This window comes from Petaurus breviceps, unplaced genomic scaffold (genome assembly GCF_028583685.1).
Source record: "Petaurus breviceps papuanus isolate PSGF00001 unplaced genomic scaffold, PetGlider_PUasm1.0 47, whole genome shotgun sequence".
NCBI classification, from domain to species: domain Eukaryota; kingdom Metazoa; phylum Chordata; class Mammalia; order Diprotodontia; family Petauridae; genus Petaurus; species Petaurus breviceps.
The window spans coordinates 12,935,459-12,953,407 of NW_027186349.1; the positions used below are offsets into that span (position 1 = coordinate 12,935,459).

Here is a 17,949-nt window from a genome sequence, read left to right on the forward strand (position 1 = left end):
CTATTGATGTTCCATTGATACCATTTTGAGATGTAGCCTTGAAGTTGAAGAGAAAAATTAATGTTGAAAATACAGATTTGGGAAGTAATTAGGGATAATAGTAAAAATTATGGAGTCAATGAGGTTGATGAGGGAAAGTGAAAAGAAAAGATAAAGAGATTTAGAGGAGGACTTAGGAAAATATTATCCCCAAAGAATCAGAATAATTCAGAGGAGACACTGAAGAGACAGGGGAAGAGACAGGTAGGAAAAATAACTTTAAAGTTTTAAAGGGCAAGGAAAGTGTTTTCAAAGGGATGAGATAGTTAAGTTGGAAAGTTTACTGAGGACAAGGAAGATAAGGAGTGATGAAAAGCTTTTGCCTTAAGAAATAAGGAGTCCAATGTTGACTTGTGATGAGAGGTATAACTAGCAATTCTGGCACCTGGGACAAGCGTCACAAAACATGACTAGGGCTAACTCTAAAATCAACTTTTTAAGATATTTAATTGAGTGGACATTAGGGTGGAGAAGGAACATAATGCAAAGTCTTTCAGACATGAGATACCCAGGGCAGGGAGACCAGATCACCAGAACATTTCAAATGTGTTGCTGAGGAAGTTTCTACCGAGGAGTAGAGTAGATATAGGATGAGAAGAACCTTACCTGTCTTAGGCATGTATATGTGAGAAAGGGTAACCATATAGTTACAAGGATAATTCATGCAACTAGGAAACTAATCAGACACTAATTATAATTGTTACTAAACAGTAACAGAAATCTTCTCAGTCTTCTAAGTTTTGGCATTCTGGTGCAAACTTCAGGCTATCCTGTCTGAGTTATGGCACAGAAACTCAGAGTATAGGGGCCTGATTGTAAAGTGTAGGGAGTGGATGGTAAGGGAGGGTACAGAAAAAAGAAAAATTGGTTGGTTTAATAGAAACAGTCATATTCTATGGGGCTTGGATAAAGCAGCAATCCAGTTCACAAACAAACATTCCAACAGCAGGCCTAAATAGTGTTAGAGCAACTCTAGCCAAGTTACACAGAGATAATTTTTTGAGTATATTTTGGGGATAGTTTCTGTCTCTTCCTTCTTTACCAGGGGATAATTTTGTGAACTCTAAAAGTTGGAAGATTCAGACTTTCTATCAGACTGATCACAGTGTTCCCAGAATAGCAGTGGCTGATTAGAATGTTAGACTGGGAGCTGACGACAAATTAGATACACTAAGGGCAGGAAATACCAGGACTCTGTAAGAGCACCCACCCTGAAAACTTAACAGAAAGCTATACATTCCACAAGGAAATGTCATGAAGATTGGACAAATGAACCTCCAGAAACTAGGAGCTGTGAGTTACCCCTTTCTTATATGTACTCTGTAAGATTGATCCTACTTTCCCCCTGTCAACCAGTGTATAACCAAGAATGGGAGTTGCCGAGGACACACTTGTTAGTATCAGTCATTTACTGTGATGTTCCCAAAATCAAAGTGGGGTAGAGGATACCGCTTCTGATAGCCAACATACTTATATATACCACTATATTTTTTAAAGAGCCATAACATACTTGTGGGAGAGCGTGTCCCAGATTTTATGGGAGAATGTCTATTCCTTTGTAGATATCTTTTTTTTTAAAGCTAATTAAGGTTGCCTCAGTAATCATGGGAGTACATCTAAAAGGAGCACATTAACTCTACTATTAGAAGCAACCCCCTCCCCTAACTCCTGTACTTATCCTTAAAATCTTGAGTGTGAACGTAGTTAAGTATCCGTTGGGGATCCAACTTGCCTGTGGGGATGGCAGTTAGGTTAGGGGGATAATTTCCAAGGGTTGGCTACATAAGGATGTGATCTTACCTACTTAAAAATAATATTTCTGTTCTTTAGCTTTGAATAGTCCTTGAACAAAATGTTTTATTACACAATTAGTCTCCAGAGAAATACTGAATGAAAGGTGCACTTTTCTCCAGTTTGAGATTTTTTTCTTCATATGTTCATGGTACTAGATATGCCATGACTTAAGCAGGACAATCAGATCAATCAAAAGAACTAAATTAGATGAGATTTCTTCCAGAGTTTCAAATTTTGCATGCTGGAAAAAGAATCTATTATTTGTTAAGCAACCATAGTCTTTTGGTTAATGAATTAGCAACTGGAGCATAGGTCTATTTCTATGGTAGCTTTTTTAATGGTTACCAGAGAGCACATTCCTTAGTTCCACTTCCTTAGAGATAATGCAGCATCAATCCACAATGGAAGATCCAACAGGATGAAGTCAGTTTGGAAGGAGGTGAGTCTGAGGCATGTTAAATCAAAAGAGATCCATTGTCCTCCTTAGGGCCATAGTATTGAGTAAATAATATCTTACATCTATAATAGACATGTTCCTCATGGATCCTGGGAGCAATCAGGGAACATTCCAATACTAACAAGAACTAGATGTGGAAGGGTCACTTTCAGGCCTATCACCCTCCTCATCCAAGCAACTACTAGAAGGAAATAGCTGCCAACCAGTGTATCACCAAGAATGGGAGGAGCTGAGGGCACATGTGTTACTATCAGTTCTTTATTGTGACATTCCCAAAATGAAAGTGGGGAGTAGGATACTGCTTCTAATAGCCAACATACCCTACATACCATATGCATTTCTAATGTTTTCCTGTTCTACTGGAAAGAGAGTTTAAAAACTAAATAATAAAAGTTTGGGCAAAGTTTTGTGGATTCCACTCATTGCGAAAGATAAAATATGGCTATCAAACTGAAGTTCAGGGTAATAAAATAGTACTGATTACTAACCTGCATAGTTTTATGAGGCTTTTAGAGGGAAAGTGTAGAACACATTATCATGGGCTCTAATGTAACACCTTTCTTAATGTGCATGTTTGTGTATATATAGCCCTTTTATATATAAAATTATATTCTAAATTTCTTCTAATGATTTTTAAGTCTTAAAGCTTATTGATATCTTTGTTGCTGATTAAACACAAGTCTTTCCTGGAAACTCATGCAGAAAAGTCCAGCAGATTGAAGAGTAATTTTAAAGGTTGAATGATGATGATTTAAATATATTTCTGTGGTTGGCCATAAGGGAAATTCCTGTGATGCACGCAACATTAGTTTAGCTTGTCTTTTCCAAGGTGAGTAAGAACACATCCCAGAAAATCAAAGTTGATAATGTGGAGAATAAAGCATCTTCTAGGTGGTATTCCAGGCACAATATTTAATCAAGTGCATCATAAACCAAAAGATTTTTGAACTGTGAAGTTTAAAGAACTCCCAGATTGCATTAGTACTTTCATAAATTTTAGCATGTTGTCCTTTATTAACCCTCTACGATATAGGCTTTCTGCTTCTCAGAAGATGAAGACTAAAATGACCATAGTCTATGAAGTGTTAATGGCTTTAATCATCCACACACACATTACATATATACACATATGTGCATATACACACATATATATGTATATTACACAAATACAGTTTCAAAGGATTCTTGCTTTTAATTTTTCCCTCTCTGGTGATACTTTATCACAGCCAATATTGATGACAATATAATGTTGTAAATATATAATGTATGTGAATTAGTTGTAATACAGTATATTTTGTTTGAAGGTTTAGATATTGACTGTTTGGATTTATCATTTCTAGATTGTGGAAAGCCACATCGTGAAATGAGAATGAATCCTAAAGCTATCACAGCACCCCAGATGTTTGGTCGTCTTGATGTAGCCACAAATGACTGGACAGATGGTATTTTCTCCACTCTTTGGAGAAAAACTTTGAGAGCAAAGAAAGGTAAAGAAAAAAAATGAAACTAAAAATTTAAAGCTACTTCAAATAAAAAAAACCTGTTTCAAACCAATTCAATTCAACAGTTTTATTAAAGGGCCACAGTGTTAGGTACTAGAGATACAGTGAGAGAAAGGAAACAGTCTCTGATTCCAAGCAGTTTACAAGTCTGGAATAGAAAAAGACTTGGTTTCTCAACATTATTACTTTAAAAAAGATTAAGAATTTTTGGTCCTGTAAATTTGATAATTTCTTATCCATCAGGTGTACAATTTGTGAATTAGGACTATTAATTTTCCTGATTTATTTATTTGCAATATAGAATTAAATCAGCAAGCATTTGTAGGTGTTGAGAGAGATACAACAACTGATTAGAAGGTTCTCACTTGAGCTCATATTCTGATGGGAGTGGTGATGTTTAAGACTAGGGATGTGCTGATAAATTAACAATCAGCTCTCTGTAAAAAAAGTATGCATGACACATTTTTAAACAATTTGCATTATTGACATTTTTAATCACATCCTTAAGTCTAGACAATCAATAAAACAATAAATCTAGTCCTAATTTTTAGCATTTGCCAATACCCAAGGTGTAAATGATCACACTGAAAATATGTCAGTATGTATAAGGTGATTCCAGTACACTCCTGGCTTATGACACTGCTCAAATAACTGCCACAACACAGAATGTGACAAGTGCAAAAGTGAGGTCCAGAGTATGATGATGACATACTTGAAGGAGAGATTAGTTTCAACTTGGAGGGTCAAAGAAGGTTTTCATAGAAGAACTTGAAAGAAGAAAAACTTGAAAAGAGAAAACTTTTCTTTGACAAAATGCTATTAAAATATGAACTTTATTTCATTATGTAGTTCATCTTCATTCAGGCATCACAAGGGTTATGTCTTAAAGAACATTCCCTGAAAATAGGGTACTTTGTAAGAAAAAAAATTTAAAGGGCATGAGCTTTGAGTTATTCCCTTTCTGGTGTCTTTTTATTGTGGTTTGGTTTTTGCTTAATGAAAGGTGCAAATATGACATTGTGGAAATGTGATGCTTTAGAAACATGATGGAATCAGATTCCATCCTCTAGAAAACATTTTAAAAAAGCACTTGGAAGACTGAATTAGGATAGTTGTACCCAACTGCCTATTCTATTAGGGTCCTAGAACAGAACTCTCTGACAAGGAAATAATTTAAACTGCAACTTTAAGTAGACACAGGGCAGGTGAATTGAATTGAAATGGGTGTTTTAGAGGTGACTTATCCTCAAGTCATAATATTTTACAACATTTCCTAGGATAGGAATCTTTATTGCCATTTTAAAGTAATTTTCCTCTTTGTAAAAAAAAAAAAGCATACCTACTTGTTATCTGTCCTTTCTCACAAAACTTGTGTATGGTGGGTGACTCGTCAATTTTTTTCAGTTGAATAGCTAGTTCAATGGGTTGAAATAGAGTATTTTACATAAATTTTATTTTAAATCTGAAGATTGTTTCTTAATTTTTAATGGTAGTACTATAACAAAAAACCTTATTGTTAAATGAAAGTTGTTCACAAAAGACCAATAGTTATTGGAATTCATGAAAATTTTCCATCATTGCCAAGTTATGTGCTAAAATAAATAATAGAATTCCTATATGGCATTCCAGTGATGACTCTATATCATCTAAAAAAAGATTTTGATACACGTTTATCACGTTTATGGAGAGTGAGCCTCCTAATCTATTTAATAAAATAGGGGAACAACTTTCTTTTATGAGGTGATGAAAATATATCCATATGCATGTGTATACAATATATAAAATATATGTATATTTTATCTCTTTTTTGGGTGGTGTGGTTATTCTAGGAGAACACATCTGGATAGTTCTTGATGGTCCAGTTGATGCAATCTGGATTGAGAATTTGAATTCAGTTTTGGATGATAACAAAACTTTAACACTTGCAAATGGAGATCGTATCCCTATGGCTCCAAACTGCAAAATAGTTTTTGAGCCTCATAACATCGACAATGCTTCTCCTGCTACAGTGTCAAGGAATGGTATGGTTTTCATGAGTTCCTCTATCCTCAATTGGAGTCCTATTCTTGAGGTAGGGAATGGAAATTTTATAATTAAAAAAATCTATTGTTCTTTTTGAATAGATTGTTATTTTTCTATTGATTCCCTGAATAAAATTTAGTTGATTTGTCAAAGTTCACAGTATTTTAAAAACACTGGATTATTTACATGTTAATTATCCATGAATATTTTTGCTATGTCATTCTTATCAATTCAATTCACAAAAAGTTATTTAAGTGTCTGCTATGTGTGAAGTATTCAGGTAGGTGTTCTGGAATTAAAAGGTTAAAAAATTACATTCCATACTGTAATTGTAATGAATTTATAATTTTATAAGTGTTTTAGTAGAAGAACTTGCAGAATCTTTCTTTTTAAAAATTTTTATGCAATAATAGTTTTACAGTATGATTAAAGTTTGTATATATATATATGTATATATATATATATATTTAAATTTTATTTTAGACTCAAACACTAGAACACAAGTACCGGATAGAGAAAAGAAAAAAAACCATATACAAAATAATAAAAGAAAAAAACATGTCATGTACATAGAAGAGGTTTCAAAATATGTAACGAGATTTTCATTTCAAGAAAGCCTGTATGATAAATACTAAACATTGTGTTGAGAGCTGTTCTTTTTATTGATTCCTTTTAAGTTTTCTCCTGTTCTCTGTAGTTTACTTTTTATTTGGTTCTTTTTTTCACCCTTCCTCCTCCTCCCCCATCTCCCACTGAAGGTTACAATTAAGTGCAGATATACTATATAAATATAGATATGTACACACACACATACATATATACACATTTGCACACATACATAGACATATACTTTTCCTAACAAATTCTACTCCTGAGCTTTGTTTTATTCCTGTGCATATCTTGTTTTCTATCCCTCCTCCTCTACATTACTTCTACCTGCTATTTTGCTTTCCTATTACTTTGCCTACCCCCTCTAACAATCTCTTCCCTATTCTCTCATTTCCATTGATCTAAGTACCCTTCTATAACCTCCTTTAACCTATTTCCTCACTCTCCCCTCTAGAGATTTCTCCTTTATCCTCTTCCCCCTCCCAATCTCCTTACCATTTTATTTCTTCTGAATTTAGAAGATTTTTATATTCATATATGTATGTATGTATGTATTATTCCCTCTTAAACTCATTCTTAATGAAAGTAGGTTAACAGAACTACCAGCCCTCCTCCCCATCTAATTCCTCTGAATCAATTCTTCCTCTTGCACCTCATTTGTATAAAATAATCACTCTTTTTAGCTGTTCCTAAATGATTTTACTTTTAAAAATCATATTATACTCAGTTCTAACCCAACCTTTCTTATGAACTACCCAATTATTAATGACAATCTTAGACATATAAACATTTCACATATATAAAAAGTAATCCATCTTTGGTATGTTCTTTATGTTTCTCTTGGCTCTTCTATGTCAAATCTTCTATTAAGTTCAGTTTTTTTTCAATAAAGTTTTGAAAATCTTACTGTTGATAGGATGTTAATTTTTTTTTCATTTAGAATTATACTTAACATTGCTGGGTATAATATTTTTGACCAGACCCCCAGTTCTTTTGCTTTTTGATGTATAGTGCTCCAAGACCTGTGTTCCTTTAGTGTCTCTGCTGTTAGGTCTTTTGATTCTAATTGTGGCACCATTATACTTAAATTGATTTTTTTCTTGTTGCTTTTAATATTTTGTCCTTTAGCTGGGGGTTTCAAAATTTGACTATAATATTCCTATGAATTAATCTCAGAGGATCTCTTTCAAGTGGTGTTTGATGGATTTTTCTAGTTCTACTTGCCACCCTTGTTCTAATGCCTCAGGATAATTGTCTTTAATTATTTTCATATATGTATTATTGTGTCAAAATTCTTTTTTTGATCATAACTTTCAGGTAGTCTGATTATCCTTATATTTTCTCTCCTTGACCTGTTCTCTAGATCAGTTGTGTTTTTTTATAAGATGTTTCATTTTCTTGTCTATTCTTCATATTTTATTTAATTATTTCTTGATCTCTTATCACTTTTGTGACTTTGCCTTGCCCAATTCTAATTTTCAAGGTGTCATTTTCTTTGTTAAGGTTCTGGATTTCTTTTTTCCAATTGGTTGACTTTCTTTTCATAATCTTCTTGTTTTTCTTGGATTATTCTTATTTCTTCTTTTTTAGTTTTTCCTCTATCTCTCTCATCTGATTTTCAAAGTCTTTTAAAATTTCTTCAATTAATTCTTTTTGGGACCATTTGATGTTACTCTGAGATAAAAGTGGGTTTCTTTGCTTCAATATCCTCCTCTAAAGATGGACCCTAGACATCTCTATTCCAATAATAACTTCCTATGGTTGGGTTCTTTCTCCTTTGCCTGTGAGTATCTTTTATAGCAATAGCCTGATTTTTGTAGTCACCTCTAGCCCTGGGGTATGGGGAATGGTTTCTCTTGCCCCAGCTCTTCAGTTCTCCCCTGTAGCCTAGAACCAAAGTCAAACCTCAAGCCTCCCATAAGTGTCCACAATCAGCATTCTTCCCCACTGCTTCTCCACTCACCAGGCATGTGCTGGTTCCTTCTCTCCCCTTAGGTGCTTGCTGCATTCCTTGTCAGTAGAGGTTTCCTTGATTTTCCTGGCTCAGACACCCAACTCCCCTTACTCTCCTGGGGGTAAAATTTCTGATGTCTGGAGGAGGTCTCCCAACCCAGCTATCCCCAAGGGCTTGCTGCTTATTTTTTAAGCAGCTTGCGGCTTGTTAAAGCAGACCCTATCCAGCAAGTGTCTATGCTTCACAGGGACCAAACTTCATCCTGGGATTTTTCTTCTGAACTTGAATTGTCCCAGGAAGACTCCTGTTGTGCCCCCATTCTTATTTATTTTTATCTGCACTGTGTTTGCCCTCAGATGCTGTTTTATCTCTTTTGTGGGGGAAAATCTTGAGAGCTTGGAATTTTTTGACCTACTCTATTATCTTCCCAGAATCCTCTCCTCTCCTACATTTCCTCTGTATATTATATTTGTTGTTGAATTTTATGCATTTGAGTTATTTTCCATTTCATTAAGGTTTTCTAATCTTTAATTTTAAATTTACAAATATCAATAACTCTTCACATACTATTTAATTGAGGTGAAAACATACTCTTTTACTTTAGCATATTTCATTTAGAGAATTTTGATTATAGTTTTTATGCTTAGTAAAATATGACATTTTACTGGAAAAGTGACTGAGAATCAGTTACTGAGAGTTAATTAGAATACTTGCTATACAATCATGTATTGTACAGATTATATTGTTATTGCTTATGAAGCTCACATATCAGAAGCTATTTTTCAAAAAATGTAAAGAATATATAATTTCAAGAAATTTAAAGTTCCTTTTTGTTTCTTTCCACTTATCTTTTGGTGCATGAAAAAACAAATTTTAAAGGCATTTCACATGGATTTTCAAGTTTCTAGGTCTACAGAGTTAAAATATATTTTGGAGGGAGGGGGAATGAGAAATGAAAATATCAAAATGTTATGGCCATAAAATTGAACAAGCCACTAAGTTCCTAAAGACTTCATCATTCTTACTTGCATTTTGGAAGGGATGTAGGGAAATCCCAGGGAAAACTCATCATCTATTATTTTTAAATAATTAGAGAATGATTTCATAGGAAAACTTTATCAAAAGAATATTGATTCTACCAAAAATTTAAAAACACCTATAAGCAACCAGTCATGCTTAGGTATGGAATTTCACCTTCTTATATCAGTAAGTCAGGTTAAACCTATTTGCCCTAAACACATGATATATCAACAAAATTGAAATTGTATTCACTTTTCAGAACTAAGGACCATTCTAACTAGGCAAAGAAAGATTAATCACTAGTTTATCCATTTAGTGATGAATTCTATGACTATGGTAACCCTTGAAACAATGGAAAATGCGAAATAACTCTCAGTCTTTTGATACACCTTTCCACTTATGCAATGCATAGCAGAAATATCAGTCAGTGAATAAACATTCATTAAACGTATATAGTTATGCCTTCTACATCATGGGGGTTAGGGGTGCTATGCCCCTATCATGTAGAAAAACTGAATAAAATTAGAATTCTGATTTTTTCTTTTTATTTAATGGGGGTGTTTACAGTACCTTATTGTAAGATTTGGGTTAAGTATTTCATCATAGGCTGTCCCGTCCAGCGGGACCAAGTTATTCGTGGGGTCGAGGAGTACCCAGCCTGCAAAGGAATGGGTGGGAAAGAAAGAGTGAGACCAAGCGAGTTTGTGTCAAGGTCTGATTTTATTATGCTAAAGCAAAGCATATATACTCTTGGGGGATGAGTAAGTAGAGAAAGGGGGGAGTGAGGGGGGTTTCCATGGGTAACAACTGAAACTTCTATAGTTGTAGCAACTTGTTCAGCAGTTGTAGCAACGAAACTTCTGTGGTTAGAACATCGGGTATTTTTTGTGGTCGGCCGATTCTCAGGACAGGGTATTCGGGGGTGTGGCTTTCTTACGGGGGGGGGGGGGGGAGGAAGGGTACTTGGCCCTAAGGCCTTCGCTCCCAACAATAGGCTCTGCTTCATGTGCTAACCTTTGGATGTTGTCTGTGATTTCCCGCAAAACTCTCCAAAAATTCCCATTTACTTTCTTATACCAAGCTGTAATACATTGAAACTGAGGCCAGAAGCACCTGAAGAAACTGTAGAACCTGAAGAGACTGAAGAGAACTTAAGAGTCTCTCAAACTTGAAGACAGCAAACCTCTCTGTCCTACTGTTGTTAACTCTACCTCAGCCCTCATCCAGGTGTAGGAGTTTGATCCACCAAAGAGAGGAGGGGCTTGGGTTATACTTGGTATAAAGTCAGTGGCTCACAGTATGACTTCAAGGATCAATTAAAGTTGACCGAGTAATTTTTTCAATATACCCAAAGATAATAGGGAACATTGTTTTAGTGATAATTTATCTGTCCTGTATTATAGTGCACACACAAACAGATGTGTGTGTGTGTGTATTTGCAATAAAAATCACCATAAAAATAATTGTAGCAGTTGTAGCAACACTGGTTGCAGCAGATGAAAAGGTAGAGATATCCTCTGAGCTCCCTAAGACTCTTAAATTAAATTATCAAGAATTAAAAGAGGACCAAAAGAATCTAAAAAGTGCCTATTTGAGTTACTTGCCAAATAGAGGTGGTAGCCACAGACAACACTGGTTTAGGATATAAGCTTACTCAGAAACTCTTCTTAAGAGAGGCGATAGAAGATTTATGAACAATATCACCTCATGATGTAGTGAGAAGTAATAAAGGGATAATGAGAGACCTAAACTATGTAAAGTAATTTTTAGTGTATTTAAGGATAAAAATGGAAGGAGTATTATAAACTCAGCAAAATGGAAAACATATACAAAGGTTAAAATAGAAATTATTGATAATTTTTCTTTTAAATATATGGCTATCATCCATCTACCCATCCAACCAGTATGTATGTATGTATGTATGTATGTATCTGTCTGTCTGTCTGTCTATCTATGTCTTTCTTTCTAATTGAGTTATCCTTTCCCCATTCCTTTTCCAGAGAGCCATATTGTGAAAGAAAGAATAAAAAACAGAAAAAAGCAGGTCTGACAGAATATGAAATATTTCATACCCATTGAGTCTTCCTTAAACCTCTGCAAAGAAGGGGGGAAAGCTGGGCTACCATATTTGAATTCTACCTTCATAGTCATGAATAAACTTATAAGGGAAATAGAAATGAAACTATAGAGTACAGATATAAAAAAAAGGCAACTAGCTTAGATTAGCAGTTAGATTAGGCTGCAGGAATAAACAATATATATCAGAGTTCACATATAAGCCTGAGTCACACTCTCCCACTAATGCACTTGTCTCTAGGGGAGAGTGAGCTTATACTTGTAAAAACCAGCCCGTGAAACACATTGTGGGAAGAAATCCCATCTACTTGGAGTAATTCGCAGTGCTAGAACTATAAACTTTTGAGCAGATGTTTGTACTGCTAAATTTAGGTAGTCCAAGTTTCACTGGAGTAATAGCCTAATGAGCGTGTTGCTTGAGTCAAACAAGTTGATGTTTTCAGCTAAAGTAGTAATATATTTTTAGCAAAAGGAAATGTTTTTCTTAAAGTTGGAAAAAGTCTCTCCTGCTTTGCTCTTTTGTAGGATTCGTCTTTTCCTTTTTCACCTAATAGCAACAACTGATGACAATGCAGAAAAGTATCTTCTGTCTTCTCAGTAGCAAATTATCATAGGGATAAAAGTACATTCTGTTTCTTCCCTTTATTCCACTCCCTACCCTTTTCTTCCCCTCCTCTCTTCTCTCGCTATTTTTGTTTCTGTCTTCCTTTCTCTACCGTCTCTTTCCCCCTCTGTGCATTTGTCTCTGGATGTCTGTCTGTCTCTTTAAATGATTCCACCTTAGCTTGTGGTTAACCAAATCCTTATCCTTTATTTAAGATCAGGTAAATTATATTTGTTCCACAACTGCAGATCTGTTGTCAATATTTCCTAAGTTATTAATATTAAGATTTTCTGAATTTTTTCATATGCAAACCACTAAAACATATTGTGTTCTCCACTGCCTCCATAGTCTGGATATATCTTGCTATATTCAAATGAACATTGACTGTCTCAGAACTATAAATCAGACAATTTCAGTAATTGCTTCTCTTAGAACTCTGAGAAGATCTATAGGTTCCATACTCTTGAATTGTTAAGGTAGATAGTTGACTTAGCAACTGTTTTCCCAGAAATAGTCTTATGACCCAAACAACTAAATGGTCAAGGGCCACTCCCTCAAAAGATCACTCCCTTACATTTTGAATAACTGATGATGAATACCACACAAAGGGCAAAGTAGAGATATGGTGAGTTTGAATAGGTTGAAACGTAACATATGATGAATTTTAAAGGATAGCAAGAATAAGGGATATCAGAGAGCTAAATGAAGGCAAAGGAATATGGAAAGGTGAGAGATGAAAGTAGATGATATCTGATCATTTACTGATAACTTCAAGATATCAGGAGAAAGTTAGGGAGGTCTTAAATGTTTTTGTGAACCCTAAGTGGCAACATTATGGGAAGACATTGATTGGAGTCTTGCAGAGAAGACAGACATCATGAGTTGTGATGAACTTCATTGGGAAAAAAACACATCAAAATCCATAAGGTCCATAGATCCAGTTGAATTTGATATTTGAGTATTCACTCTTGGCTCTAGTTAGAAGTAAATTGGACTCATACAAAAAAGTAGTTTATCAATTCTGAGGAAAGTCAAAGACAACTGTGAGACTGAGATTAGATGATAGGTCAAGAATTCAAGTTAGTTTCAGTCATTACTTTTCAAGTAACAAATCAGGTTATGAGAACAAACATGTACTGAGTCTTAAAGCTGCCATTTTCCCTCCCCCCTCCTTTTCTGGGGGCAGTGTCACAGAATCATAGAAGATTCCTGAATTCATGTACAACTTTATGCTCTTTCATGTCAGGGCACTCTTTTCCCTTGCCTCAGAGTATCTAACATGATTTCTTCTGATGCATCTTAAGGTGAAGAATGAGATGATTTTATGATCTTAAGAGAAGTTTACTATTTATTTGAAGTAGATTTTTTTAAATGAAAGATATTTTTGCAAACTTTAAGTCTTATAAGACTTTAAATTATTAATTTACATGAGTAATTCTTTATATACTATCCTTCAATTAAAAAATCATAGAAAATTTTTAATTATGGTCAGTTCCAATGTTGTCTTTTTCAATTTCCTGATTCATCTTTAATTGCTTCTAAATAATTTTCCTGAGTTCCAAGTCCTATTTTTCCCCTTTATGTAAAAATTACATGAGTTGGATTCCTAAATTTTTGATCCTTCAGACCCTGAAAATGTATTTTTTGCATGCTTAAGTGGTGCTTAAAATAACTTTTATTAGAAATAATTGTCTGCCATTATTCTCTTATATATAATTATATAACAATAGATTATTGTGTGAACTAATAGGGTTTTTTGAAGAAGCGCTCTCCTCAAGAAGCTTCAGTCCTTCGTCAGTTGTACGCTGAGTCTTTCTCTGATCTGTATCGCTTCAGTATCCAGAGCTTGGACTACAAGATGGAGATGCTTGAGGCATTTGTGATCATTCAGAGCATTAATATGCTACAAGGTCTTATTCCTTCTAAGGTAAATGTAAACAATAGAATTTTTTGGAGCTGCGGAATTGCTCTTTTAAGAGCTATGTGATGTTGCAAAATCAATTCCAGCTTGAGAGCAAAAAAAAAATTGAATTTGAGCTGTAGCTCTGACCTTTACTAGCTTTGTGGACCTGGATAAGCTACTTAACTGTTCTGTGCCTCAGTTTCCTCATCTACTAAATGGTGAAATATCCTATTGGCACAATCTCAGAAAGGAGTGATGGTTGTGCTTTGCCAACTTTAGGGTACCATATAAATGAGATATTATGATATATGAAACTGATATCAAAGTGCTTATTTGTGTTATAAATATAGCAGAAATTAACTATAAAATTAATATTTTGGATGTTTTACATTCCATTGTATCTATTTATAAAAGTTTTTGGATGAAATGTAGTGTACTCTGCATATACATTATTGTACTTCTCATTAGTTACATATCAAAAACAATTCTTTAAGAAAACATCATTTTTAGTTGTAGCATTTTAATGTTGAATGGGACCTTTAAGGGCATTTAGTCTGACCTTTATCCAAAATCTGAATCCCCTCCATGACTCTAGCAAATTTCTCTGTTTTCAATTTGAATTTTTAAGCCAATGTGGAGACCAATTTTAAACTCAGCATGATGACAAAATTGGAAAAATATTATACCTTTTTGAATTTGTATGTAGAAAATTATCCTTTTGCTTCCTCATCTGTTACTACAGAAATTTGCTCTTCCTTCTGTATTGATTTTAATTGAAACTCCATGCAATAATTTTAGTTAGAAAATTATGTATTTAAAAGAATGCTTCCTTTTTCTACAGGAACAGGGAGGAGACATTACATCAGAACACCTAGAGAGATTATATGTTTTCTCTCTGATGTGGAGTGTTGGAGCATTACTAGAATTGGAGGACCGCTTTAAAATGGAGAATTGGCTGCGGTCTCATGAAACACTGAAACTGGATTTGCCACATTTAGCTGGGAATGAAGACACCATGTTTGATTACTATGTAACTACTGATGGTGAGTATATGTAGTTATGAATATGTAGTCATAGTGAATCAAGAGTAGAATTCTTATTTTCTTGATTTAAGGACCTTCTGGGTGAGGAAACTCCATCTATCAATGCATGTCAATACTTGCTCTTTAACTAAAATATAGTTGCCTGGAGCACTGAAAGGTTAAGGGAATTTCCAGAGTCACTCAGCCAGGATGTGTCAGAGGAAGGTCTTGAATCCAAAAATCTTCCTAGTTCCAAGACCAACTCTCTACACATTATACCAGTCTGTCTCTTGTATCCATAAGTAATAGTGATTTGATAGAATTTTCAGAATGAAAATTTTTCAGAGTCATCATTTAAAATTTATTGGTCACAAATTCAATATTGTATCTTCATGCATAAAGGAACTAAATATTAATTCATCTCCATCTTTTAAAATTATTTTGATTGTGGAGAGAATGAAAACTTTGTTAAAAAGCTAGGAATTTAACCTGCAATTTCATTATTATAAGGAATTTCTGGGTGAGGAAACTCTGTAGCAATGCCAGTTGACATCTTCTCTGTAGTTTATTTATTTATTTTTTAGATAGTTGCCTAGAGTACTTAAAGATTAAATGACTTGCCCCAAGGTCACACAGTAATATGGATCAGTGGCATATCTTTATGGCTTCTAGGTCTCTCTATTTACTACACCATGCTGCCTCTTATTTGTTTAAAAAATAAACAAGAAAACCCCATGGTGTAAGTGTGTCATTGTGCTCAGAAAAGTATATAATAGAGAAAAAATTCTGTTCTGGGAGTTAAGAGACTGTCTCTGGAGTTTCTATCACTTTACCTCAATGAGTCTTTTTTCTCATCTACAAAATAAAAACTTAGTACCTGTTAGTGTCTGTTCTTTATATACTTCAAATTCTAGAAGAATTTCATTTTGAAAAATTGAATTCTATTGCGGTCATATTTTCCCAATTCTTCCTCCTTGTAAATGTGGACCAGCTCCTTAATCACCTATTGATTTAGCTTTTATGTTCTTATGCCTCTGAAACTGATACTTGTTTTATGCAGATTGCTCAGAAATTGTCTTGATTATCAGACATTACTTAATAGGTAAAGGTGGTATTTCTTGTGAAATATATTTATTTTATCTGTGAAAGCTTTAATTTTCTCTTCTAATCAGGCAAATGGATGCACTGGAGCACATGTGTTGAAGAATATGTTTATCCTTCTGACTTTACTCCAGAATATGGCTCCATCTTGGTGCCAAATGTAGATAATGTGAGAACTGACTTCCTAATTAAAACTATTGCTAAACAAGGCAAGGTATGCTTTCTATGACTTTTTTTTGTTTAATTGGTATAACAGAAGCCTAACTGCAATGCCTCATTGAGATTCCTCAGGGTATTAAGGCTAAGCCAAGAGAAAATAAGCTCTGGCAGCTTCCACATGACTTGAGAGACCTGAGGATAGGCCTGCCAACAGACTTTGTCAACTGAGAACTAACCTCCTCATTGTAGCATGAAGGTTCCTTGGGGGTGTTAATAGACTAAGCCAGGAAAAAAATAGACTCTGGCAGCTTTCACATGGCTCGGGAGGTGGGAGGACAGGTTTGGCAACAGACTTTGTCAACTGGAGACCAACCTAAGTTATGAGAGGCTTATCTCTAGGTTGTTCAGAAGATGATGATTTTTTTGGCCACATTAACTCTTGAAGTGCATCTAGCAAGTTGTAAAATGGTTGTAATCAATATTGGTGAAGTTAGTATTCACAATTTTGGCATGTGGCATTTAATGAAATAATTTTGGAAAATGTAAAGATTTGTTATATTTAAAACACTTTGGAGCTACTATTTAGAAAACAATTAATAATACATTCACAACAATCTATCGTTTCATTATACCACGATTCAGTAATATACTGCTTTTTCATTCACTATTATGTATTATTTTGTATAAGTTGAGAGAGAAATGCTTAATTTTGATTTTAGTCAAAAAGATTTCTCTTTCAGTCATTTTGTTATGTTTCTCAGATTATTTGGTTTCTGTCTTTAGGCTGTACTGTTAATTGGAGAGCAAGGAACAGCTAAAACTGTTATTATCAAAGGATTTATGTCAAAATATAATGCTGAAAGTCACATGGTCAAAAGTTTGAACTTTTCTTCAGCAACTACTCCCTTGATGTTCCAGGTACCTCTTCTTTTGGTTATGTTTATATCAGAAACTTTAATAAACCCAAATGTTTCTCTGAGTATATTCAGGAAAAGTAGCTTAAATTCTTTCTTTTGTGGTACCTAGATTATGGTACCTTTCCTACGAGCTGGATGCCATCTTCAGCTTCTCACCCTGTGAAACACTTGACAAAGACTTTGCAATAAAACTTCCAAGGGTTGGTATCCTATGGTGCTGATGTTCTTGTTACAAACTTCAGAGAAACTTTTCAGCTAGAGGATCTTAGAGGCATCAAAATATAAGAGAGCGAACTCTCAACCATGAGTCAAGAAGACCTGAATTTGAATTTCTGTTCTGGTGCTTATTAGATATATGATTATAAGCAAGTCATTTCAGCTCTTTGGGCTTCAGTATTCTCATTTGTGAAGTGGGGATAATACCTATATTACATACCTTATAGAGATGTTAGAAGATTTAAATAATGCATGTAAAGTGCTTTAAAAACATTAAAGTACTATGTAAATATAATTATGAAGGTTAATAATGTCTAATCCTAAATTGTAGTGAAACCTGAAACTTCCCTGAACAAGGTAAATGTTCCTGTGCATATATAGCCTCAAAGAGGCCATATGTGGGCATACATATCTATATCTATATCTGTATCTGTATCCATATCCATCTATATCTATATCATCTATATCTATATCTATATCCATATCCACATCCACATCCATATCTAACTATCTATCTATCTATCTATCTATCTATCTATCTATCTATCTATCTA

The 17,949-nt window shown here is 34.3% G+C and overlaps 1 protein-coding gene across 1 annotated transcript in view; it reads left to right on the plus strand.

The window, feature by feature from the left end:
* DNAH5 (dynein axonemal heavy chain 5) overlaps positions 1 to 17,949 on the plus strand; it is a 436,545-nt gene that overhangs the window by 276,789 nt on the left and 141,807 nt on the right. The window contains exons 42-47 of the mRNA XM_069101431.1: positions 3,631 to 3,777; positions 5,622 to 5,863; positions 13,828 to 14,004; positions 14,822 to 15,023; positions 16,175 to 16,317; positions 17,046 to 17,180. Coding sequence (XP_068957532.1) covers positions 3,631 to 3,777; positions 5,622 to 5,863; positions 13,828 to 14,004; positions 14,822 to 15,023; positions 16,175 to 16,317; positions 17,046 to 17,180 — 1,046 coding nt within the window. The remainder of the gene's footprint in view (positions 1 to 3,630; positions 3,778 to 5,621; positions 5,864 to 13,827; positions 14,005 to 14,821; positions 15,024 to 16,174; positions 16,318 to 17,045; positions 17,181 to 17,949) is intronic.